Source organism: Rhinichthys klamathensis, unplaced genomic scaffold (genome assembly GCF_029890125.1).
Source record: "Rhinichthys klamathensis goyatoka isolate OS25496 unplaced genomic scaffold, OSU_Roscu_1.1 h1tg000578l_1, whole genome shotgun sequence".
NCBI classification, from domain to species: domain Eukaryota; kingdom Metazoa; phylum Chordata; class Actinopteri; order Cypriniformes; family Leuciscidae; genus Rhinichthys; species Rhinichthys klamathensis.
Genome location: NW_026607042.1, coordinates 2819481 through 2847285, shown reverse-complemented (window position 1 = coordinate 2847285; position 27805 = coordinate 2819481). Strand labels below are relative to the sequence as shown.

Sequence of the window (27805 nt, the reverse complement as noted above, 5' to 3'; positions counted from 1 at the left end):
GCAAGCTGAAGAATACTCAGGTCATTTTTGACAACAGCAGAAATGTCATCCTGGTTCCAAAGAGTTTCCAAACTCCTTGAGATATCAGCTGACTGAATGAAGACTCTGCCATAGTTGCCAGACCCAAAACCCTGGTTCTCCCTTGGTTTTCACTGTCAGACGCTGGTTTTGAGGAACATCTTTTCAAATGAAGCCATAGATCTCTCTGTACAAACATCCCTTTGCAGTGCATGCAATGCACAAAATGCTTTAAATCACGTTCTTTTTTTGGTGTGCGTTTTATTTTAAGGGCCCCCTCTCCACACTGTAAAACGTCTGTGTTATGCTGATAGTTGCCCTTGTTCCTGAGTTTTTCCAGCATTGCTTTACGTTCTTTGGAGTGCACAGGGAGTGACAAAGCCTGCCCAACTTCAACATCAGACATATGAGTTTTCAAATGGCGTGCTAACTTGGACTGATGTTTCCCGCAGATGTAACAATAGTTCTTATTATTTGTTGAACAGGAAATCTTTGCTGATTGCTCACACTGATCTGCTTCAGACATACTGCTTTCTGTACCTTCCTCTCTCAACGTTGCTGCCCTTTTTGCACTCAAAAGCTTCTCAGTACTGTCCTCTCTGTTGTGTGATCAGGGTGATGACATAACCTCTGTTGATCTGCATACCTCTGAACCTTGTTTTCTGGGAAGGTGGCATTCAACTGTCTCTGATTCAATGTCTCTCTCAACATCAGTCAACTGTTCCTCATGACATAGCAAGCCAGACTCTTCATACACACATGCTGCTTCCCTGGCCTTTAAGATTGTTTTCCCTTTGTCCTCAGATAAATTCAGGGGGGTTACATCAGATCTCAGGGGTTCACTAAACTTAGAGGATGCAGCTCCCTGTATATCTGAGAGGAGTTTAGCTTGATCAGATCTTGCTGGTCTTGTTGTCAGTTCAACTGAACTGTCTGACTGATTGTCTGACTCAGACTGTGGTATGTATTCCTCATCTGACTGCTCGTCTTCCTCTGAACTTACTTCCTATTGTAAATATACTTATGATTAATTTACAGCAATAATAGAAAGTTAATTCATAAAACTGAGGAGCAAACAATATAGAAACAAACATGCTCCTACCAGTGATGACTGTTTTCTAGTCCATTTGTGAAACTTTGAATAACAGGACTTGTGCCAAAAACTGGAGCACACTATGATATAAATCATGTATCAGGACAATTTCAGCTGTTAACATTTGCATTGTATTTAGGTATAGAATCTCATGTTAATTTACCATTACCCTCTTTTTCTTATTAATGGTTTTTAGTGGTGTAATAGATCGCAAAACTCACAAAGGTTTGGATCATATACAGTTTTTGGTAACAGATAGGATATTATTTTAAGATCAGGAAAATAGAATAAAAAATAAAGAGGTGTGTGTTTAAATGTAACTTTGCTTTACATGCATTACTTTAAGCACATTTTAAGTACTTTTATACCACAGTTATAACTACTAGCCTAACCAATAATCTGATAATAACCTGCAACAGTTCTTCAATTTTGATCTTAAATCTTAAATGAATGATACTTAAATGAATTAACCCTCTGGGGTCTGAGGTGTTTTTGGGGCCCTTGAGATGTTTTGACATGCCCTGACATTTGTGCATATTTCAGCTACTTAAAACATACCATTTGCCAACATATAAATTTGCTGTATTCAGCACAAACTCTGCTACAATATTATGTGACCAAAATGGATGTACATGTTTGCATTTTATAGAAAAGAAATATTATGCGTGGTTAGTACGTTTTGGGAAAAAAAATGTCACCGCAATAAGGCCATTTAACACATACTGAATAGTTCTCCACAAGACTTTTGAGTTACTATTCTTGTAGGCTAGAATTTTTACTTCAAAATGAAGTGAAAATCATTCTGCCCACTCTTTCACAAACAACAATATGACAAATTTAATTTCTTACGTCAGTTTTTGGTCATCACTGCTGTATGCGTGGTAGTGTGAATGGCCATGAATATTAATGTGATTTACACCTGGGAAGACTAAAGACACTCCCCCAATGGCTAATGGCCCAAGGTGCTGTGAGGCAGCCTGAACTAAGAATGATGAATGATGATGATTTTGAATGAATGATGATTTTATTCACTGATGAATAAAAAGTTAAAAAGAACAGCATTTATTCAAAATAGAAATCTTTCCTAAGAACATAAAGACTTAAAGTCATTCATATCACTTAACAAAAAAAAAAAAAAAAAAAAAAGACCAAACTTGTTTTTTTTTTATATAAAATAAAATGCATTCAAAGAATCCTAAAAAAAACTATCACAGGTTAAAAAAAATTAAGCAGCACAACTGTTTCCAACATTGATTTAAAAAAACACAATTAGGCTACATTACATCTGTAAAATATTACATCTATGCGCTTACTCAATATGATTCTCGATAGCACTGCAGCCACATTCCTAAAAAAATAAACAAAAAAACTGTTAGCACATTATCCAAAGTAAACTGCTGGACAATTAATGGTTATAGATGCACAATGTATCTGTTGATGGACGGAGAAAACATCTATTGATGGGTAGACCGCATCACCGCGAGTATCTGTTTATGGCCCATATAGACCGCACGCATTTACTGATACACTCAATGAACGGATGTACCGAATACAAATAAAACATCTCCAGTTAACTAGCAGAGCATTCATTTAGTCCGCTCATAACTAAGAGATCTAGTGCTAAAATGTTTTGTTTTTGAACTCAAGCTGAGCGCTAGTGTCCGCTGCTATCAGTGTCATGGATCCAGTCTCTTGTGGCGGCGCGCGCGCAGTCTTCACTCGGACGCGCTCTTCAATCTATCTCCGTTGCGGACACTATTCATTCCGGTGAAATCACATAATAAAATGCACACAAACGTGTGTCCTATATATGTGTGTGCTTGACATAGACTGTAACCACTGATGAACATATTCAGTTTTGATGAGAGAAAAAAAAAACTATACCGAAGGGCGGATTCGAACCCGTAACCTCTGACACGCTTGGCAAAATATCTACCACTAGACCACTGAAGTACTCACACAAAATATGCGGATCGATATATTTCACTAAATCATTATAACCTAAGCAGTTGTTCAAAAAGTTTACACAAGCGTATAAGCCTACACGAATTTTAGGGATATTGTGAGGTAATATTTCCTATGTCAAAAGCTACCTAGCCAAAACTAGGCAAAATATAGTCTGAAAATTCAATTGAGCTCTATGATCAGAAAAGGAATTACAAACACTAAACAACTTACTCAGAGCTTGTATCCTCGGCGGGGTCAATTCGTTCTTCAAAATGCAGCCGTTCGTTCTTCAAAATGCAGCCGTTCGTCGTCCAAGTTTCAAATTCCTCTGAGGAAAATGTGAATTCGTCCCCGCTGTCCATAATCCTTTGAAGGAGTAGCGTGGTGCCATCCTCAAAACGCGATGAACTATCAGTGATTCTGATGAAGAAAGTTACTTCGTGTTGTTATGGCATTGATCGGGGGGCGTGCCGCGTGTGCGATGCATAAATCGCCTATTTACCATGTGAAAAGCTCTAGGGGCGTGGCGGTCTCAGCCAGGGTTCTAAATTAACTTTTTTGATCACCAGCCAATGTGGCTGGTAACTTTCTAAAGTTACCAGCCAATCAGAATTTCCACTAGCCAAATTTTTTTCCGGTGAAAATAAGAGAAATTATGAGTGCCACTGAATGCATTTGGTCATTGTATTAACATTGTTGGCATGAAAAACACATATAAAGTACAATACAAGACAGAAAGTGCAAACATTTCATTTCAAGTTTGGTATCTATCTATCTATCTATCTATCTATCTATCTATCTATTTGGGATGTGCACGAATATTCAAATTTTCGATCTGTAATTCAAAAAATTTTCTTCTTTTTTTTTCCAGTTATAATTAAATGCACTGAGTGGAGCGTGTTTAACAAGTGGATTGTATTTGATCACATAATGTCGTTGTCTGCCTCACGATGTTTGGAATTACTTAGATGAAAATTATAGCCTATTACAAAATGTAATTACTTTTAAATCAATTATTAATTAAACTGAGTTATCATAATATCACCACCACAATATATAGGCCTATGAGAAATCACATGAAATACAAAGAAACACCAGTCGACTGAGGAAGCAGCTGTCCATCACTGCATTAACGACTGCAGGACAGCAGCTGTACCCCAAGGGAATCATGGTCCGAGATGATATCTTCTGGTAGCAAAATGATTTTGAGACATATGCTTCCTTTAAGTTTCGTTGAGGGATACAGGTTTAAGAACAGAAAACGACTCGGTTACTAACGTAACCTCGGTTCCCTGAGAGGAGGGAACGAGTATTGCGTAATAGCTTTACGCTATGGGAAAACTCCTTTTCTCGAGAAATATTGAAGTCTTTATGTAAAACGCATTGCAGCTGCACAGCATACAGCAATGAGCGAGGCAGCTCGGTCATTGGCTGTGCTGCGGCAACTTGCACGAACCAATGACGGGGCGACTCTGAACCCGCTTCCAATGAGCGTGCTTCGCGCCCACGCGCATCAGAGCCCGCCAAGATGGGCGTGGCCAAGGGCTATATATTGGGCGCCCCGTCGTCTGAGTTCTTTAGGTTCAATCGACTGAAGCAAACTGACCAAGCACAAGCACGGCAGATTACGCAATACTCGTTCCCTCCTCTCAGGGAACCGAGGTTACGTTAGTAACCGAGTCGTTCCCTTTCGAGAGGTTCCTCTTATTGCGTAATAGCTTTACGCTATGGGAACGCCATGTAAAACGCCGTGCGTGCTGACTTCGCTCTATTAAGCCGGAGGCAGATGTCTGAGCCTTCGAGCAAAGTAATTATCCAACGAGCCAGCCGAAGGCAGGCTTTATAAAAGGACAACTTGGAACGGCCCGATGGGCGTCCAGAGACACACACACAAGCACATTTTCATGTACTGTCATGTATGAAAATTCCTGTACATCAGTCAAAGACGGATTTTATGAGGGGGGAGACAATGCTCAGCATGTACACACCTCAGCCTATGCATAGTTAGACCGACAGTATGTTAGAGTGCAATGAGGGGACCTGTAGGTTATAAAACCTGATAAATGTGGACGGTGAGGCCCAGCCTGCAGCCGCACAAATATCTTGAATGGGTATCCCACTCGACCACGCCCACGAGGAAGCCATGCCTCTCGTAGAGTGAGCTCTGATGCCCAAGGGGCACTGAAGGCCCTTGCCTTCATAAGCCAGCGCTATAGCATCAACTATCCAGCGCGATATTCTTTGCTTTGACACAGCCAGACCTTTAGTGCGGCCGCCAAAGCATACGAACAACTGCTCTGTCTGTCTGAACAGGGCAGAACGTTCCAAATATACTCTGAGTGCCCTGACCGGGCAGAGTAAATTAGCGTCACTTTCGTCTGCTGGCGGCCAAAGATACCACCTGTGCTCTGAAAGGAGTAGAGAGCACCTTAGGAATATACCCGTGTTTTGGCCTGAGGACAACCCTGCTGTCGTTAGGTCCAAACTCCAGGCAGGTAGCGCTTGATGACAGCGCGTGCAGGTCGCCCACTCTTGACCGAGGCGAGAGCCAGCAAGAGAGCAGTTTTGAGCGACAGCTGTTTAAGGTGCACAGTTCGGAGGGGTTCGAACGGGGCATGCTTAAGTGCGTCCAGGACCGTGGCCAGGTCCCAAATCGGCACCGAGGGGGGGCGTGGGGGATTCATCCTCCTGGCGCCCCTCAGGAAACGAACAACTAGGTAGTTTTTCCCTAGTGTGCGTCCTTCGACCGGCTCATGTGATGCTGCTATGGCAGCCACATATACTTTGAGCGTGGAGGGGGTGCGGCCTGCCTCCAACAGCTCTTGTAAGAAAACGAGCACACTCGGCACTTCGCATGTCTCAGGGTTCAGGTTCCTGGGTTTACACCAGTCACTGAACACCTTCCATTTCTGGGCATATAAGCGCCTCGTAGAGGGCGCTCGCGCCTCAGTAATGGTTCTCAACACTCCACTGGGGAGGTTCCCGGGAATCCGTTGAGGGGCCACGCATGGAGGGCCCACAGATCGGGGCGGGGATGGAGGATCATCCCGTTGGCCTGCCTGAGGAGATCTAGCCTCAGTGGAATCGGCCATGGGGCAGCATGCTCTTTGCAAAATTGATTTTTAGACCCAGGCACTCTAGATGACTGATAACCCAAGACCTGTGTGTCACTAACTGGCTCTCTGATTGTGCTAGTATTAGCCAATCGTCGAGATAATTTAGTATTCGCACTCCCCGCTGTCTCAGGGGGGAAAGTGCTGCATCCATACATTTCGTAAATGTACGGGGTGCCAGTGACAGGCCGAATGGTAGTACTGTGTACTGGTATGACTGTCCCTCGAAAGCGAATCTCAGAAATGGCCTGTGATGAGGCACTATTGGAATGTGAAAGTAAGCGTCCTTCAGATCCACTGACAGAAACCAATCCCCCGGGCGAACTTGCGTGAGGATATGCTTGGTTGTTAACATTCTGAACGAGCGAATCATTAAAGCTTTGTTCAGATGTCTGAGATCTAGAATGGGGCGGAGACCGCCATCCTTTTTCGGAACGAGAAAATAGCGGCTGTAAAAACCTGCCTCGCTCATAGAGGGGGGCACTGTTTCTATAGCGCCTTTCTCTATCAGTTTGAGCATCTCGGTGCGTAGAACATGTGAAACATCTTTTCTCACTTTCGTCTCTACCACTGCTGTGAAGCGGGGCGGTCTGCGAGCGAATTGGAGCGAGTAACCGTGTTTTATTATGTTCAAAACCCATTTCGGCATGTCGGGGATATTTTCCCAAGCTTTCGCTCGCACAGATATGGGCTGAATGCTGGCCGGGGGCGTGTCACAGTGACGTATGGCTCCCGCCAGCGAATCGTTCTGTGTTAATACCGAGCTCACAGCTGTCAGCGGCGCGGGCGCGCGCTGAGCAGCTCTGTTGAATGCCGAGTGCAGGGGTGCGTGTGAGATTACAGGCACGCTCGCTGTAATGCTCACAGAGATGGGGAAATGTTTAACACTGTGTGTATAGTGCTTATGGGTGGGGGTGCATAGACTGTGGTAGGCACGCGCGCCACTTTCAAAAAACTTACCGCTCGTGGCGGGAGGTTTTTGGCCATATAAACAGTGTTTGTGAGATGGGGTGCGTGCATAACAGCGGGCACACGCGCTACCCTTATACAACTTCCCGCTTTTACTGGGGAAGTGTTTATAACTGTGGGAACAGTGCTTGTGTGTAGTGGTGCATACGTGACAGTTGGCACACAATCTACATTTATGGGGCGTCCAGCCTGAGCTGGGAAAACATTTGGCACTGAGTTTACAGTTTTGATATGTGGGAATGCGCACTTTGGTGTGGACACGTGACCCTTTAATGACACAGGTAGAAAATAGCTCTTTATGTGATTTCTGTGTGTCGCCGTAAAAACGGCGTTTGTTTGCAGGTGGGCGAGCTGTGTGGCTGGCACATTGGCTGCTGTATAGACATTTCCAGCCGCCTGTGAGGGGACTGGGTAATGCTTTAAACGTTTTGGAGAGAACGGTCCGGCTCTTGCGAGACACGCGCTCTCCCTTTTCCTCCCTGTAGCTAGGAGGACTTACGAGGCTCTGGGTTCAGCACAATTCTGGGCCGAGGTCCCCGTCGCTCGGGCGGTTGCTTCCTGTTGGCGGAGCGCGAGTGGCGTCGAAAATCCGTTTCAGGTTTGGGCTGAGAAACGGGGGGCGCCGTCTTAGCTCGCTGCTGCTGAGGCGGCCGTTGGCGGCTCTGCGATGAGCTAGATCGCTTGGGCAGGAAGTGACGCATAGCCTGTGAGTTCTTACGGGCTTCGGTGAAGCGCTCGGCGAACTCCTTCACCGCTGGTCCAAACAGGCCGCTTTGGGAGATAGGCACGTCGAGAAATGACGACTTATCTGCATCCTTCATCTCTGTTAGCGTCAGCCACAGATGGCGCTCAAGGACAGTCAGGTTAGCCATAGCACGGCCGATGGATTGGGCGGTGGCTTTTGTAGCTCGCAGCGCTATGTCGGTGGCGCTGCGTAGGTCCTTAAATGCCTCAGGATCGGGTCCAGACTCGTCCTTACTGCGGAGAAGTTTGGCTTGAAATACCTGGAGGACAGCCATAGAGTGAAGCGCTGATGCAGCTTGGCCGGCGGCGGCGTATGCGCGACCGGCGAGAGCTGAAGTAGATCGGCAAGGCTTCGAGGGATGAGAAGCTTTAGCTTTCCATCCAGCGTTGGAGGGTGGACACAGATGATTGGCCACAGCCTCCTCGAGGGGCGGAGTCCCCTCATAGCCTCTTTCTTTCGCGCCGTCCACAGAGGAGAGCGACAAAGAAAAAGAAGGCTTCAGGCGAGCGGAGTGCGGGGCTTTCCACGACTTCGTGAGTTCGTCGTGAACTTTCGGGAAGAAGGGGGAGGGTCTTTGTCGAGGGGCCTGTCGGCGCCCCTGCAGGAACCACTCGTCCAGTCGGCTACGGGCGGGTTCTTCCGGGGAAGACCAATCGAGCCCGAGGTCTTCCACGGCCTTAGAGAGAATGCGGACGATCTCAGAGTCCATGCTGGAGCCCGCGCTCGTGCCCGCTAATGTCGATGGCGCGGGGTCGAAGGACAAGCCCGGCCAATCGTCGGATGCAGCATCACAGGAAAAACTGTCATCCTTGTCATCGTCATCCCCTGACGCGCCAAACGAGACGAGCCCCATCGCTCCGCTGGAGGGGTGCTGGTCCGCCTGTGTGAACTGGACTGGCGGCGGGGAGTCTTCGGGTGGTGGTGAAGCACGCGGGGATTGGCCCGGCGTGACATCACTGCAAACCGCGTGCTCCGGCGGCCTCTGTGAGCGGCGTTTTTTCTTACGCGGCTCGACTAGAGGAGATGGCAGCACGGAAGAGGTGGGCTCTTTCGCGGTGAAAACGGCGAAGCGAGCGCGCAGCTCGGTGAGGCCCAGGGCGTCACACTCGGGACATCTGCCTCGAGTAAGGGCAGCCTCTGCGTGGTCCGGTCCCAAGCAGCGGGCGCAGATGATGTGACGATCCCCGTCCTGAAGAGGGCCTCGACACGAGGCGCAGGAAGGCATTTGAAACAACGCCTTGTGAAATTTGTCTCTTTTAGAAAAGTGTCGCGGGGGCGAACACTGATAGCTTTGAAAAAGGATATAGATGGTGCGCGCCGGATGGCTTAGCAGAAGGGCGATCGAAGGCGGCTGAAGGCGCCGGCGTCCTCGAAGCAGTCCTGCTGTAGGCTTGTCGACGGCGGCGGCGAAAAGACTCCAACAAATCCGGAGGATCCAGCGAAGAGAAGGTTCTTTGCTGAAGGAGATTAAATCTAAAGAACTCAGACGACGGGGCGCCCAATATATAGCCCTTGGCCACGCCCATCTTGGCGGGCTCGAAGCACGCTCATTGGAAGCGGGTTCAGAGTCGCCCCGTCATTGGTTCGTGCAAGTTGCCGCAGCACAGCCAATGACCGAGCTGCCTCGCTCATTGCTGTATGCTGTGCAGCTGCAATGCGTTTTACATAAAGACTTCAATATTTCTTGAGAAAAGGAGTTTTCCCATAGCGTAAAGCTATTACGCAATAAGAGGAACCTCTCGAAAGGGAACGCAAAGTGCTGTTACTTCACTTTGCACACACACACGTGTCTCTGCAACGTCTGTGTCAGCGCAGCGCGTTTTCTCACTCGAGCATGTGGATATTATTGTTTTTCTCAACATGAACGTGAAACAATATAAACACGATAATCATGCTTACTCGAGTATGTACGTTCTGTACGATAACTGCGCAGTCTGCTTTTTTTAGCGTTTTTTCCCCGTTCGCGCTGCTTGAGCTTAAATGCTTTTGCTGTTTATATTTTTTGTTTACACATATTGTTTAATGTTTTCAACTAAAAGAAAACCTTAAGATATATAGTAAGCTTGTTGTGTATATTGCCTAATGTATAAGCTTGTTCAGAAATAATGACAAAAACCTTAAACTTAAAAAAATAACGTATCTCTCGTTAAACGACATTTAAATTTAAACCCAGAAGTCTGTCCCAACCACCTCCGCATTTAGTTTAATCTTAACTTTTTACTTTACTTTACTAGCTCCCTCCTCTTTCAGTCTATGCTCCCTGCTCTGGCTCCATTCGTTCTTCATCTTCCTTGTGTTTTCTGGTGGACGGACGCTCCGTTCGTTTCCATGATCATTTCTCGCGCTGGTTTCACTGCTAACTGCGCGCAGCCAATGGGCGTATGAAACGTCATCACGTAGCATTACGGCACAGTGTTCATGGGAAATGTAGGAAGTACGGCCAGGGGATAAATGACCGAGAACAGAGCCTTATGCATCACCGGCCAAACTGGCTAGTAAGTTTTTATTAACACCCGCCAAAATGAATTTTAACCCGCATTTGGCGGGTTGGCGGGTGTTAATTTAGAACCCTGGTCTCAGCTAATTACAGATAATGAAGGGAGAACGAAAAAACTGTACCTCTCCTTGGTTTCAAACGGATTACATAAACTGGAAATATAAAAAAAAAAAAAAAAATGACTTCATTTAAAAGAAGAAAATTTCAGCTTCATAAAGAGAAATCTCTCGTATCTCTGTGACAAGTATTGACAGAGTTACAGTTATTTTTTCGGACGTGTTTCAGAATGAACTTCACTGACAGAGAGAACGCAGAACGGGCATAATGCTTATTTTTCTTTATTTGACGAAAAGCACAACACTTTGTTTTTATTGTGAGTATCCACAAAAAAAATAGAAACTTAACAGGATCTAATGATGTAGAACACTTATATGTAAGATCAAAATCAACAGAGTAATTTGAGTCTCTTTTGCACTGATAAGAAAAAAAGCGAGCAGATCACGCCGGCGTGATTGCCGACCCCAGAGAGTTAAAGATATGTGATACTTTAAAATAGACATTATACTTACATTTACATCTCAGGCCATTCCACTTCAGTGCAGCAACAGGTCCCACACATTCAGCACATCGGTCCATGCTTGATATTGCTGAATTGACCACGTCATGCTTACAGACCTGTGAAGAAAAACAATTGTGAATGTGAAATAGTAGAAAGGGAATATTCTAAAACACACATGTAAAACTACATTATGAGCTACATTGATCATTTATCTTTTCATTTTTTTTGGGTGAAAGGGAAGCTGTGGTCATATCATTAGAAAAAGACCACTTGCAATCATTAAAGAACATTTACATTACATTGCTTAAATGGTATTGGTTGATATGTGTTACACAAATCCTTATTTAGACATTGTCTAATATTACTGAAAAGAGCTTATAAAAAAAGGCTGCATGCTCTTCACTTTGAAACAGGAGCGCAATAGACTATTTACTTAATTTCAATCTTTCACAATTTGATATGGGCACTAAGCCAAATCATGCTTTCGACTTTAGTTCATTTGACAGATTCTTTGCCTAAGCAATGGCACAGAACACAATGTCAAATACATTTTATGTTATTATTAAAAGTGTAAAAATATTTTTTGGTTCATTCGGTTCAAACTGGGGCAGGACAGATTAGACTGTGCAGGGTTTCTGCACACTTTTTAAAGTCAAATTTAAGGCTTTTTAAGACCCGAAGAAATCAAAATTAATACCTTACATTAGGGGTGCGCAATGTTGACAAAAATATGTCTCGATATTTTTAAAGTTTTGTTGATAATAATTAGATGATATTTTACTGATTGTGTTTGTGTGCTGGTACCATGGTAATACTATATACTATATATGAAGCCATACTATACTATAATGTGAGATAGAAATTAATATTTAAGTCATTCAATTCAAGTTCACGTAAACTTTTCCCTCCGCTGCGGCTGGCAGTCATTCTCCATTCAGCGTTCAAACAGCGCGTCGCGTTCGGCAACAATGAAACTCTCTCCAAGATGATTAAATGTTACTATTATTATACTTGATCTGTAGATAAAGCTCTATGGTTTCGCATAAAATGACTATCTTGCTGGACTGTATTGCTGTACTTTAATCATGTTCCTTTCTACCGTGTGTCTACCGTGTGTCACTATCATTGTTCTTCACGCGCACAGTAACTGAAATTTAATACTGTTAAAAGAAAAGACTCAATTAACTATTGCATAGATAGATACGGTATAATACACCATGCAACGATATGTATTTCCTTTGTGCTTTGAACTTTTCAATGCGGACTCGAAGAGCTGCGCGCTGTGACTCCGTGTTGCTTCAAGCGCATCATTCTGCGCTCGGGATGCGCATAAGCGCTTTGTGCAGCACTGTATTGGAGCCTTTTATAATCATATCATTATACTTTTGCGCAATGAAAGATGATGGATAGGACAGAACAGAACAAAAAAGGCTATTAATAATATGTTGCTACCTCATTAAACAGCTGTTAAACATTTTCTTAATTTTATAGTAGACTATATAAAATAATTGATCTTTTTGATTTTTATCTTGTTTTTCATTAATGTATTTTACAACAATACAAAGAGCAATGTGTAACGTTTTACCAGATTTAGTGCTACACTTATTGCCTCTTATTTGTTCCCCACTAAATAATGTTTTTTTCACTTAATGTTCTGATTTTATACAAATATTGTTTTTCTAGACTAAATTTTACTGAGTCCACTAATCTAGTTTATAATATAATTTTTGTCATAGGTTATGATCATATTTTTTTTTTTATTTGTTGTTTTTCTTTATAATGAAGTTGTCTGTATTAAGTAGATTGTATTTAACACACAAAAGAGTGATTATCAGTTCAACACACAGTTATAGAAATTCTACTTGATTTTTTTTTTTAAACTGCGCTGGTATCGGATCGGAATCGGTCGATACTTTTCTGGTAGGCTATATCTAAGTTACCCAGGAGCTCATTTGACATAGGCTTAGCTTGATGAATTGAGTCGTTAAACACAGCAGGGGAGAACGCAACATTAGCCAGCTAGCTAAAGCTCCGGTGGAAAATTATTAGCTAACGCTACGGAGGCCATAATATTTTTGACTCATGGCTGAAGTTAAGTTTCTCCAGCTCTCCCCAGGTTGGCAAAAAAGGCATCTCAAAATGCATCAGATTGATGCTTTAAAATATGGAATATTTAAAATTTTCTTACGGGGGGGCATGCCCCCGGACCCCCCTAGAGGGGTAATATCCTTCTCACCTTTTTCACCCCTGACCCGTTTTCATGCCTGCACTAGAGTGTTGCCCACAGCGCCGCCACTGGCCGGTGGGCTGAATCGATTCATAGGATTTGACGAATCGATATTGAATTGAGAAACAAATAATTGCAATGCATTGATGAATCGATATTTTTACCCAGCCCTAGCTTTTATGTCAAATTCTAACATTCAAATTAAATTATATTAGAATAACAACACAATACCACTGTTACCAGTTAAATTACATAATTAAATCAAAATCCATATTTGCAGTGCAGAGGAGACACAGAAGCGGCATCAGAACTGCCATTAATATATTTACACTCCATTTACAATTGCATAAATAAAGCTATGAGATCGTTTTTTTTTATTCAATATTTAAATATGAACTGATTTCTAATTGCAACATTTTAATTAAAGGGTAGGCTACTTTAAATGTGAAAGTAAAACCGCCAGTAGGTGGTGGCAAGTCACTTTAGGGAGTCATTCATTCAACCGATTTGTTCAAACGGCTGATTCATTCAGGAAGACAAGTGATTGTTCATTGAATCGTTAAAATGATTCGTTCAAAACGCAGATTTCAGTCAAAAAAATAAGCGCTGTTTGTTGCATTGAGACTCTGCTACGGTTTCATTTTGAAATTCTCGTCAGCGAAATAAAGGGAAAACAAACAAAATTGATATTGTTTATAAAATGTAACTCACAAATGTTCATTTAACTGTTATATAAAATAAATATAATATTTGCTATTGTGCACGGGAAAACAGCCCTATTGCTATATATATATATATATATCATATTATGTTATCATACAATATCACATCAGCACATATCACATGACATATATATGCCTAATACAAAAACTAATTTAGAGCCTACCTATAACTGCACTGACACATCACGCAGTGAGAGCAAGCATGAGAGACAAACGCGATGTAAGCTCGCAGTGCGCCCTCATACATAGTTAAAAGTAAAACAATGATTACAATATCATAATAGACAATACACATCGCACACCACTAAAGAATGAACTTACAATTAAACTGACATTTACCAACTTGCTTCTCCTTCTCTCCTGCTGCCTGTTTCGCGTGCAGGAGTTAGACGTAATGCTGCCGCGAATGCCGAATGTGACGCGAAATGTCACGTGAACGAGCAAATCCACAAAGAAAGAATAATAAATACTAAAGTACGCTATTTAGATATGTCTACGTCAAATTGCCATCGGAAATTTCAAACCTTTCATAAGTAAAAATAAGACTTTTTATGGTCTTACATTTTTTAAATCTAATTTATTTTGACACTGTCGATCACGACATACTTCTTGACAGGCTGGAAAACTGGGTGGGGCTTTCTGGGACAGTCCTAAAATGGTTCAGGTCATACTTAGGCAAGGCAAGGCAAGGCAAGGCAAGTTTATTTATATAGCACATTTCATACACAATGGCAATTCAAAGTGCTTTACATAGAAGAAATTAAAATAATCAAAACAAATAAGAATAATTAAAACAGTTTAGAATAAAAAATCAAATAAAGTAGTACTGGTCCACCCCTATCTGAGATGGAAGAGATTGAGCCGGTTTACGGTGCCACTGGACCTCTAGCCCAGGGACGTGCTCTGCTGGGGTGGTGCTACACCAGTAATGCCCAGCGGGGCCCCCACAGACGCCCCCACCTCTAGCCCAGGGACGTCCTCTGCTGGGGTGGTGCTACACCAGTAATGCCCAGCGGGGCCCCCACAGAGCACGCTTCGTGTGCGCTGTCTGCTGCCGTTACCCTTAACGACGCTCTCAGCGACTTCTTATACAGCAGTATAACTTACTCCTTCACTCGCCTCATCGGAGTGAAGACTCTCCCGCTCTCCTTCAAAATCTCTTCCAGAGATTATAAAAATAAGTAAATAAATAAATTAGAAATTAGAAAACAAACAAAGACAAAACCAGTACAGTAAAAACAGTCAGACGGACAGTGGCACAGTGCTCATTCAGTAAATGCATAGCTAAACAGATGTGTTTTGAGTCTGGATTTGAAAGTGACTACTGTAGGAGCACATCTGATCTCCTCTGGAAGCTGGTTCCAGCTGCGGCTGGCATAATAGCTAAAAGCAGACTCTCCATGCTTAGAGCGAACCCTTGGTATTTCTAGCTGATGTGATCCTAATGATCTGAGTGATCTGTTAGGTTTATATTCAGTGAGCATATCTGCAATATATTGAGGTCCTAGCCCATTGAATGATTTATATACCAGTAATAATACTTTAAAATCGATCCTAAATGTAACTGGGAGCCAGTGTAAAGACCTGAGGACTGGTGTGATATGGTCATATTTTCTGGTTCTGCTCAGAATCCTGGCAGCAGCGTTTTGTATGAGCTGCAACTGTCTTATGGTCTTTTTAGGAAGGCCAGTGAGGAGTCCATTACAATAATCCACCCTGCTGGTGATGAAAGCATGCACAAGTTTCTCTAAGTGTTGATTGGAAACAAAGCATCTAATTCTTGCAATATTTTTCAGATGATAGTATGCTGATTTAGTTATTGCTTTGACATGACTACTGAAACTAAGGTCTGACTCTAGAGACACACCAAGATTCCTGACTTGATTTTTAGTTGTTAGACCCCTAGCGTCAAGGTATGCATTCACCTTGAGAACTTCATCTTTGTTTCCAAACGCAATAACTTCAGTTTTGTCTTTGTTTAACTGAAGAAAGTTTTGGCACATCCAACTGTTGACTTCATCAATGCATTGGCACAGGGAGTCAATGGGGCTGTAGTCGTTAGGCGATAGGGCTAAGTAGAGCTGTGTGTCGTCTGCATAGCTGTGGTAAGCAATTTTGTTCTTTCTCATTATTTGGCTCATTGGGAGCATATACAGGTTGAACAGGAGTGGTGCAAGAATTGAGCCTTGAGGGACTCCGCAAGTCATGGATGTCCACTCAGACTTATGGTCTCCTATACTCACATAATAACCTCTCCCTTCTAAGTATGACCTGAACCATTTTAGGACTATCCCAGAAAGCCCCACCCAGTTTTCCAGCCTGTCAAGAAGTATGTCGTGATCAACAGTGTCAAATGCAGCACTGAGGTCGAGTAGTACCAGCACTGATAATTTCCCTGAATCAGTATTTAAGCGAATATCGTTTATTATCTTTATGAGAGCTGTCTCTGTGCTGTGATGCTATCGGAAACCAGATTGAAAATTGTCAAAGTATCCATTCGAGATTAAGAATTTGTTCAGCTGATTGAAGACAACTTTTTCAATGATCTTGCCTATGAAAGGAAGATTTGAGATCGGTCTATAATTGCTTAAGATGGTCTTATCCAGATTGCTCTTTTTCAGGAGGGGCTTGACAACTGCAGTTTTCAGGGAGTTTGGAAAACTCCCAGAGAGAAGTGAGGCATTTACCACTTCTAGGAGATCTGCTTCTAAGCTGTTTAACACACTTTTGAAAAAAGATGTGGGAAGTGCGTCAAGGGCGCAGGTTGATGTTTTAAGGTGCTGTACGGTTTCTTCCAAATTTTTTAGAACTTAGAAGGGAGAGGTTATTATGTGAGTATAGGAGACCATAAGTCTGAGTGGACATCCATGACTTGCGGAGTCCCCCAAGGCTCAATTCTTGCACCACTCCTATTCAACCTGTATATGCTCCCAATGAGCCAAATAATGAGAAAGAACCGAATCTCTTACCACAGCTATGCAGACGACACACAGCTCTACTTAGCCCTATCGCCTAACGACTACAGCCCCATTGACTCCCTGTGCCAATGCATTGATGAAGTAAACGGTTGGATGTGCCAAAACTTTCTTCAGTTAAACAAAGACAAAACTGAAGTTATTGCGTTTGGAAACAAAGATGACGTTCTCAAGGTGAATGCATACCTTGACGCTAGGGGTCTAACAACTAAAAATCAAGTCAGGAATCTTGGTGTGTCTCTAGAGTCAGACCTTAGTTTCAGTAGTCATGTCAAAGCAATAACTAAATCAGCATACTATCACCTGAAAAATATTGCAAGAATTAGATGCTTTGTTTCCAGTCAAAACTTCGAGAAACTTGTGCATGCTTTTATCACCAGCAGGGTGGATTATTGTAATGGACTCCTCACTGGCCTTCCTAAAAAGACCATAAGACAGTTGCAGCTCATACAGAACGCTGCTGCCAGGATTCTGAGCAGAACCAGAAAATATGAACATATCACACCAGTCCTCAGGTCTCTACACTGGCTCCCAGTTACATTTAGGATTGATTTTAAAGTATTATTACTGGTATATAAATCATTTAATGACCTAGGACCCAAATACATTGCAGATATGCTCACTGAATATAAACCGATAAACAGATCACTCAGATCATTAGGATCACATCAGCTAGAAATACCAAGGGTTCACTCTAAGCAAGGAGAGTCTGCTTTTAGCTATTAAGCCAGCCGCAGCTGGAACCAGCTTCCAGAGGAGATCAGATGTGCTCCTACAGTAGTTACATTAAAATCCAGACTCAAAACACATCTGTTTAGCTATGCATTTACTGAATGAGCACTGTGCCACTGTTCGTCTGACTGTTTGTACTGTATTATACTGTATATATTTTAAAAAAAAAATTATTCTAAACTGTTTTAATTATTGTTATTTCTTTTGATTTTTTAATTTCTTCTATGTAAAGCACTTTGAATTACCATTGTGTATGAAATGTGCTATATAAATAAACTTGCCTTGCCTTGCCTTGCGACGTTTTAAGACTTTTTAAGGACCCGCGGGGACCCTGCTGTGTTGGGCCAGCAGAGTAAAGGCAATTAATGGGAAACACTGTGTAAATAGTTTAACTAAAACATGTAAATACCTCCTTGACTCCTTCAGTAGGTGCACAAATGCTCTGCTCCTCATTTAACAAGTACTCTTTGACAGGAGGCATCTGAAAACAATGAAAAAAGAAGGCTAATGTGGTGAAGATACACTACAACAAACTTGTATTTTCTAAAATGATGCAATGGTCTTTTAACTACCATCTCAACATCCTTCTCAACACAGTCTTGATCTTCCAATGATAATCTGTCCTTCTCAGGAGTCACCTGGAAGTAAAGAAAATTTAAAATAAAAAAACATGTCTAAAAATGTGAAATATATATATTATCTACAGAAAGCTGGTTCTAAACAGAACCATCCAAAACAAAATAAAACTATGTAATCCGTAGGAAATGTGCATTTCTCTCCGGCGCGTTCACTACTGCGAAGATCGCAAGTCAGTATCGTCAACTTCATCTTTGCAGCCGACACAGAAAACACTTGTTTATTGATAAACAATTAAAATGTCTCATTGCCAACCATAGACCGTATATAAGAGGCACAAACAGAGCGGAAATACTGGGCGGAAATGAACTAAAACTTCTATGATTTGTGGCGGGTTGCAACCATAAAATGACCTAAAACTTAAATCGCAATTCATTTTTTATTCGGCAAATAACGTTTCCATCAGCGTTTATCGCATAAGCCGTATATCGAATAAGATAAAATCCGATGAGACCGAACGCATTTCATTTGACTCGATATTCATGAATTTCAATCGAATTATACTGTTTCTATAAGGCATTTTTCATTCGATATCACTTAATGCGGATAAAAACGTGTGGATGGAAACATAGCTACAGACATACCTTTTCCAGTCCTTCAGTGGATGCACAGACCCTTGATTCAATTAACACTGACTGATCACTGACAACTGTCAACTGAAAACATGAAATAAAAACAAGCTCACATTATGAACGAGGTACTCAAGCAAAAGATGGCTAATGATACCATTATTAGATGATGCCTGAAGAAATTCAGGTATGATGGCACATTTTCAACCACTGGGTAATTATAGTGGGCAAATAAATCCATAGGTTACAGCAGTGACTTGCATGAATACCACGTTAATATTTCTCCCTCTTTTAAATGTGCATTTAGTTAAAACTCTGAATATATGTCCATAACCATTTAATTTTTAGAGAGAGAAAAAAAACAATACCTTATGTACATCTCTGGCTTCTGACTGGGAATGAGTGTTCACTTTAACCCTCTGGGGTCTGAGGGGGTTTTGGGGCCCTGGATAAGTTTTGACATGCCTTGAATTTCTGCTTTTTTCAGTCGCTTTAAAACATATTAATGGCTAATGTCGGATTACACTGTATTCAGCACAAACAGGGCTACAGTAATATGTGAGCATCATGTATGTTTGTATTTATGAGAAAATAACGTTTATACGTGTTTTAAAAAAACAACTAAATGTCAAGTCACTGAAATAAGATCATATAACACATAGTAAACATTGGTTCACAAGACTTTTCAGAGCTGCATCTTGTAGCCTAGAGTTTTTTCTTCAAAATGATGTGAAAATTGTCCTGAGCACTCACTCATACAAAACAATATAGCCATTTAACTTTTGTAACACACTTTTAGTGTCAGAATGGCTGTATGCGAGGAGGCATGACACATCATTAATAATGCAGTGATTCACACCTGAAGAGACAAAGACCCTCCCCTGGGAATATCAATGAGGAATGTGACAGAGGGAACTATAGAGAATGAATGTGAGGAGACTTAATGATCACATTAAGCCTAGAACTAAACACCTTTCAGTACACTGAACACCACTCACAGGACATGGAAAATGACATTGATCCTGTGAACAACTTCCTTGCTAACATCAACAATAACTGCCACTATTACAATGATGAACAGTTTAACAGTTCAATCAAGACTGAACAGCAATTATCCATTATCCACTTTAACAGCAGATGTCTGTATGCCAACTTTCACAGTATAAAACACTATCTAAATCAATTAAAACAGAACTTTAACATAATTGCAATAACAGAAACTTGGATAAATAGTGAAAAGGGATCAGATTTTGAAATTGAAGGATATGAAATGTCTTCTATTAACAGAGTAAATAAGAGCGGGGGTGGTGTGACACTGTATGTGGACAAGGATTTAAATTATAAGGTGGTGGAAGAAAATGTCAATGGTGGTGGATAATTTACTGGAATGTGTCACAATAGAAATATGTATGGAAAAAAAGAAAAATATTATTGTAAGTTGCATATACAGGTCACCAGGTTCGAATATTGACATATTTAAGGACTGGATAGAAGAGACATTTACAAAAACTAGCCAAAAAGTCATGTTCATCTGTGGGGACTTCAATATCGATTTGTTAAACCCAAATAACCATAAAATGACTGAGGATTTTATCAACACCGTGTTTAGTCTAGGCCTCTATCCACAAATTACCAGACCCAGCCGAATAACTTCTCATTGTGCAACACTAATAGATAATATATTTACAAATAGCATACAAAACACTACAGTGAGTGGATTACTGATAAACGATATCAGTGACCACCTACCAATTTTTACAGTGTATGACAGTAACTACACTTTAAACAGACATGCGAATAAACCAATTTCCAAAAGGGTCAGAACAGAAGAAACAATGGAGGCATTTAAAGTTGATCTGCTAGCACAAGACTGGGAGTTTATTAATAATGAAAAAGATGTTGACAAAGCATATGAAGAATTCTTAAGAATATTTAAATTATTATATGATAAAAATTGCCCAATTAAAATATATAGCAGGAAACAAAAACAAAATGATAGACTGTGGATTTCCAAGGGATTACAAAACTGTAAAAAGAAAAATACACTTTATAGAGAATTCATAAAACACAGAACTATAGAGACCGAAAATAGATATAAAAAATATAAGAATAAGTTAACCAGTATTATGAGAACTTGTAAGAAAGAATATTACACAAAACTATTAGATAATAATAAAAACAATATTAAAGGTATGTGGAACATTTTAAATAATATCATTAAAAATAATACTAGACAGGCTACTTATCCCCATTACTTTATTGATAATGATAAAAATATCAATAACATGGAGGATGTGGTTAATGACTTCAATAATTTTTTTGCAAACGTGGGACCAAACTTAGCTAAACAAATCCCAGTTCCACAAACATTAGAAAGTAGATATAATTACTTAATAGAAAGAAATCCCAGTTCAATATTTCTGACAGCAGTTGATGAAAAAGAAATAATAGATATTGTTAAAGGATGCAAAAACAAACCATCCACTGATCATGATGGAATAGATATAAAAATGATACAAAAAGTAATAGAGGGGATCGCCAAACCACTAACGACTATCTGCAATTTATCATTTCTAACCAGTCAATTTCCAACAAAAATGAAAATAGCAAAAGTCATTCCTCTATACAAAACTGGAAATAAACACCACTTCACAAATTACAGGCCTGTCTCTCTACTGCCACAATTTTCAAAAAATTTAGAAAAACTATTTAACAACAGATTAGAGATATTCATCGATACAAATAAACTACTCACTGACAGCCAATATGGATTTAGAAAAAATTGTTCAACATCACTAGCACTAACAGAACTCATTGAAGAAATCACAAACTCCACAGACAAAAAGAAATATGCAGTTGGGGTATTCATTGATCTAAAAAAAGCATTTGATACAATAAATCATGAAATATTAATCAGGAAACTGGAACGAATTGGGGTCAGGGGGGTAGTTCTAAACTGGGTAAGTAGTTATCTGAGAGAGAGACAACAATTTGTGAAGATGTGAGATTATTCGTCAGAATGTCTGGGCATGACTTGTGGTGTCCCCCAGGGGTCAGTGTTGGGACCAAAGTTGTTTTTATTATACATCAATGATATTTGTAAAGTATCTGAAGTATTGAATTTTGTATTATTTGCTGATGATACAAACATATTTGGTTCAGGGGACAGCTTACAGCAACTCTTGGAATTAATCACTTCAGAATTCAAGAAAATAAAACAATGGTTTGACATAAATAGGTTATCAATAAATTTGAGTAAAACTACATTCATGGTATTCGGAAACTGTAAGTCAAATTATCAAGCACAGATACAGATAGAGGGTGTTAACATAGAAAGAGTACATGAAAATAAATTCCTTGGAGTGATCATAGATGAGAAGATTTGCTGGAAGCCTCACATAAAATACATCAAAACCAAACTGTCCAAAACTATTGCAGTCCTAGCAAGAGCTAAACACATACTGGAGCTTAAATCACTTCGCATTTTGTACTGTTCACTATTGTTACCTTATTTGAATTATTGTGTAGACGTTTGGGGAAGCACTTATCTACATTCACTACAGCCACTAGTTATAATGCAAAAAAGAGCCATGAGAATCATTCACAACGTTGGATTTCGGGATCACACACATTCATTATTTTTGCAGTCTAAATTGCTAAAAATTCAAGATCTAATCGAATACCAAATTGCAGTATTCATGTTCAAAGCAAGAAATAGCCTATTGCCTGGGAATATACAAAAGATGTTTTCTGAGAGGGAGGGAGAGTACAATTTAAGAGGAAGGGGAAATTAAGAATAATAGATTTAGAACAACAAGGAAATGATTGTTTATAAATTTGCAGGGTAAAATTGTGGAATAAACTAAATGATAAACTAAAGCAATGCTCAAACATACTCCTATTTAAAATAATGTACAGGGAAATTATCTTCAAGAGGTATCAAGAAGCACTGTAGTGAAAGTAGGAGTGCTTCATTGTTTGTTGTTTTTCTTTGTTTGCTTTGTTATTTTTGGTTGTATTTTTTTGCTGCTTGAACAAGTACATAATTGAGGTTAGATAAATAAATACTTGTCAGTGGTCACAATGATGTGTATGTGGGTATGCATGTGTACACTACCGTTCAAAAGTTTGGGGTCGGTACGATTTTAAATACTTTTAAAAGAATTCTCTTCTGCTAACCATGGCAGCGCTTATTTGATTAAAAATACAACAAAAATCAGTTATAGTATTAAATATTATTCCAGTGTAAATCAGCTGTTTTCTGTGTGAATATATAGTAAAGTGTAATTTATTCCTGTGATCAAAGCTGAATTTTCAGCATCACCAGTGTCAGTGTCTTCAGTGTCAAATGATCCTTCACAAATCAGTATAATATGAGGATTTGATGCTCAAGAAACATTTATTATTATTATCAATGTTGAAACAGTTGTTGGTCTGTCAGTTGTACAGTTTTTTTTTTTTTTTTTTTTTAGGATTCTTTGATGAATAGGAAGTTCAAAAGAACAGCATTTGTTTGAAATAGAATCTTTTGTAACATTATAAATATCTTTACTGTCCTTGATAAATAAAAGTATTAATTTCTTTCCTCCAAAAAATAAAAATAAAATTCTCACTGACCCTAAACTTTTGAACGGTAGTGTATGTATGCGTGTATGTATATGTGTGCATATGTACAGGTCCTTCTAAAAAAATTAGCATATTGTGATAAAGTTAATTATTTTCCATAATGTAATGATAAAAATTAAACTTTCATATATTTTAGATTCATTGCACACCAACTGAAATATTTCAGGTCTTTTATTGTTTTAATACTGATGATTTTGGCATACAGCTCATGAAAACCCAAAATTCCTGTCTCAAAAAATTAGCATATTTCATCCGACCAATAAAACAAGTGTTTTTAATACAAAAAAAAGTCAACCTTTAAATAATTATGTTCAGTTATGCACTCAATAGTCAATACTTGGTCGGGAATCCTTTTGCAGAAATGACTGCTTCAATGCGGCGTGGCATGGAGGCAATCAGCCTGTGGCACTGCTGAGGTGTTATGGAGGCCCAGGATGCTTCGATAGCGGCCTTAAGCTCATCCAGAGTGTTGGGTCTTGCGTCTCTCAACTTTCTCTTCACAATATCCCACAGATTCTCTATGGGGTTCAGGTCAGGAGAGCTGGCAGGCCAATTGAGCACAGTAATACCATGGTCAGTAAACCATTTACCAGTGGTTTTGGCACTGTGAGCAGGTGCCAGGTCGTGCTGAAAAATGAAATCTTCATCTCCATAAAGCTTTTCAGCAGATGGAAGCATGAAGTGCTCCAAAATCTCCTGATAGCTAGCTGCATTGACCCTGTGCATTTAAGTGTTCAGTGCACATAGAGAGAGACGAGAGTCTTACTGAAGATGGATGGTTTGTATGAGCCCACTCATCCACCTATGTGTATAGCCTACTCGCTCACATAGTATTAGCACAAAATCTTTATAAACTTTGAAGTGAACAGTTCACAGCACACAAGAATACAGTTACATGTCTTTGTGCCATTTTTGAAAACTGTTCCTGTTCAACTGAAGACACAAGTGAACATTGCATGCCTGGCATTTCCAAGGTGTGTCCTGCCTTTTACCAAGCTGTGCTTTGCAAAGCACACCGCTCTTGCGGCCAACTGTGGAAATATCCTTTGCATCGGAGGTCAGCTCAGCTCCTGGAATGGGTATATGGTCACTACTGCATTGTTTTGGTGCTACTTTCTGTGACACACCACAGAGCTCTGCAATAAGCTGTTCCATGAACTCTTTATGGGTCATGTTACCACATAACTCTTTGTGGATAAGGAAAGCATTGGTGGCAGCAATGTCCAAGAAGTGTAGAAAGATCTTTCTGTACCACTTCATTGTTTTGTGCTGTGCAGAGTAGTACTGTAACAGCTGATCGGACAGGTCAACGCCCCCCATGTGTTTGTTGTATACAGTCACAGGTGCAGGACATGGAAATGTCTTTGTCCTCCATGTATCCTGTGTTTTCACCCTCCTCTGTGCAGTGTCTCCCGTATAAGCAGGATGGATGGTAGAACAGACAGATACCTCTCGTGTGTCCATCTACTTCACAAATACAAGAGGTCCATCCCGAATCCACCTGATGGATCCCCTGGCAGATCTTTTTGAGAGTGCATTAGCTGCATTACGAGGGCAGTCCTTCCTGTTGTCCCTTTAAGTCCCACATGCACCAACCTTCATTGCAAACAAGTCCTTTAGGAGCTTTGGGCTTGTGTAGAAATTGTCCATGGTACCCAGAACCCAAAAATGTGTGGTCCAAAAGAGATGTTACAGCATCATATGACAGTCCATGGCCTGTGGGAAAGTTGTTTTTTCCTGTGTACACAGAAAAGTCCACAGTGTATCCATTCGATGAGTCTGCAAGAACAAACAACTTGAAACCCCACCTGGTTGGCTTGGCTTTCATGTACTGTGTCATACCTGTGTGTGCTTTGCATGCCACCATTGTTTGAAAAATAGTTTGAATAGACTCATGGGTGAATGCTAGTCTACAGAGCTCAGTTGCGGTCCAGTTTCCCGTGCGGGCAGGAATCGCAGTGTCTGTGGAACCATGTCAACATCGGTCTCTGTTTTCCATGACAGAGTGACTGCCTGTTGCTCGTCTGCTTGTTTGCTTGGCTCTCTTCAGAACTGGTGCTTGGACATGTTCATTGTCACATCTGTTATAAAAAAGAAAGAAAAAGTGTGAGCATGCTGATAACACAATCAAAGAAACTGTATTATTGTCATTATCAATCACTAATTGCCATGGATAAAAAAAAAAGATGTTTTTTGTAATTTCACACAAGAATAGGAACCTTTACATTATGTCGATGTAACCACAATTAGGCTACATTACATCTGTAAAATATTACGTCTATGCACTTACTCAGTATGATTCTGGATCGCACTGAGAACTGAACGACACCTCCGTGTCCCTCTGCGAGGTGCTGGCGAAGGAGAGCATGATGCAGACACATTCCTAAAAAACAAAACAAAAAACTGTTAGCACATTATCCAAAGTAAACTGATGGAAAATTAATGGGTATGGATGCACAATGTATGTATATATCGGTTGATGGGCGGAGAAACATCTATTGATGGGCCGTATAGACCGCGTCACCGCGAGTATCTGTTTATGGCCCATATAGACCGCACGCATTTACTGATACACTCAATGAACGGATCGTTCGCGAACGACACATCACTACATTTCAAACATTTACACCTGTATTCACAAACATCTGTGCATAAGGCAGTATTTACTGATGATAAGTAGTGTCATAGACTAACCAAAACTGAACATTTAAATATAAAAAATATATTGTATTTAGACAGTATCACATATTTTACCGGAGTCTGAAATATATTTCTCTCAATCACATTATATAACCTATGCAGTTATTCGCAAACAAAAGGCATTACACATAAGGCAGTATTTTAGCATGATTATCAGTGTCATAAACTAATCTCAAAACTGAGTGAAATATATGTAATATACAACTATGTTTAGAGTACATTTACATTAAAAAAAAAGCGTCTGCTAAATGACTAAATGTAAATGTAATATCACATTTAAAAAGTTTACACGAGCGTATACAAGAATGTTAGGGATATTGTGAGGCAATCTTTCGTATGTCAAAAGCTAGCCAAAACTAGGCAAAATATAGTCTGAATATTCATTTGAGCTCTATATGATCAGAAAAGGAATTATATAACACTAAACAACTTACTCCGAACTTGTATCCTCGGCGGGTTCAATTCGTTCTTCAAAATGCAGCCGTTCGTCGTCCGAGTTGCAATCTTTCTCTGAGGAAAAGGTGAATTCTTCCTCGCTGTCCAGAATCATCGCTGTCCAGTGGCGTGCCATCCTCAAAACGCGATGAACTATCAGTGAATCTGATGGAGAAACTTTGTGTTTTTTGGCATTGATCGGGGGGCGTGTGCTATCCATAACGTTAGATCACCTATTTACCATGTGAAAAGCGCTGGGGGCGTGGCGGCCTCCATTAAAGATAATGAAGAGGTACAGAAAGAAAACTGTACCTCTCCTTGGTTTCAAACGGATTACATAAACGGGAAATAATTTTTTTTTAAATGAAGAGAATTTCAGCTTCATAAAGAGAAATCTCTCGTGTCTCTGTGACAAGTATTGACTGAGTTAGTTCATTTTTCGGACGCGTTTCAGAATGGACTTCACTGACAGAGAGAAGGCAAAACGCGCATCATGTTTATTTTTCTTTATTTGACGAAAAGCACAACACTTTGTTTTTATTGTGAGTATCCACAAAAAAATAGACACTTAACAGGATCTAATGATGTACAACACTTATATGTAAGATCAAAATCAACAGAGTAATTTGATTCTCTTTTGCACTGATAAGGAAAAAATCGAGCTCGTCGCACCGGCGCGATAGCCGACCCCAGAGGGTTAAAGAGGGAACAGAATGCCTATAGGCTACTTAAAGTCTTGTGCTGTTCAGTGTTGTTTTTGGCAGCCCTTTTAGTTTTAGACTTAGTCTTTTGTACGAAAATGCTTTTTAGTTTTAGTCACATTTTAGTCACTTAAAAACTTGATAGTTTTAGTCAAGTTTTAGTCGCCGAAATTGCAAAAAGGTTTTAATCAAGTTTTAGTCAATTTTAGTAAAAAAAAAAAAAAAGTATTTGAAAAATAGAGAAAATAAAATGCGGCTGTGTCAAAATTGGTATCAAGTTCAAAAATAGAAAAGAAATAAAAGTGCCATTTTGCAATCTGTTAAAAAAAGAAAAGAATAGAAATCCATTTGGCAAGACAGGTCTATTTATCCCTGCATTAGTGGCTGCAATGAGCCTGTTTTGAATTGCACAATTTCTCAAAAGTCATGCTCAATGTTCAGCTGAGATCTGTACTTTGTTTTCAGTGAAACTGAAACAGCTGAAAAGCCCGTCTCACAGAGATATGATGTGGCAAAGGGAAGAAGAATGCACACAGCTCTC

The 27805-nt window shown here is 40.4% G+C and overlaps 1 protein-coding gene across 1 annotated transcript; it reads right to left on the bottom strand.

The window, feature by feature from the left end:
- Positions 1 to 65: 65 nt before the first annotated feature.
- LOC130075421 (uncharacterized) lies at positions 66 to 24748 on the bottom strand. Its single transcript, XM_056240028.1, has 7 exons — positions 24421 to 24748; positions 19171 to 19247; positions 18818 to 18889; positions 18170 to 18235; positions 18007 to 18078; positions 10952 to 11057; positions 66 to 1191 (listed from the first exon to the last, which is right to left on the bottom strand). The coding sequence occupies exons 1-7, from the start codon at positions 24746 to 24748 to the stop codon at positions 1070 to 1072; spliced, it is 843 nt and encodes a 280-aa protein (XP_056096003.1). The 3' UTR covers positions 66 to 1069.
- Between the last annotated feature and the right edge of the window lie 3057 nt (positions 24749 to 27805).

Excerpts from the sequence above, each read along its gene's own strand:
- LOC130075421 (XM_056240028.1), bottom strand. The coding sequence starts at position 24,748 with ATGGGGGGCGTTGACCTGTCCGATCAGCTGTTACAGTACTACTCTGCA. Across the intron at positions 18,079-18,169 it reads TTGAGAAGGATGTTGAGATG|ATGCCTCCTGTCAAAGAGTA; the intron begins GTAGTTAAAAGA and ends CATTGTTTTCAG. Across the intron at positions 11,058-18,006 it reads CTACTGAAGGAGTCAAGGAG|GTCTGTAAGCATGACGTGGT; the intron begins GTATTTACATGT and ends TTTTCTTCACAG.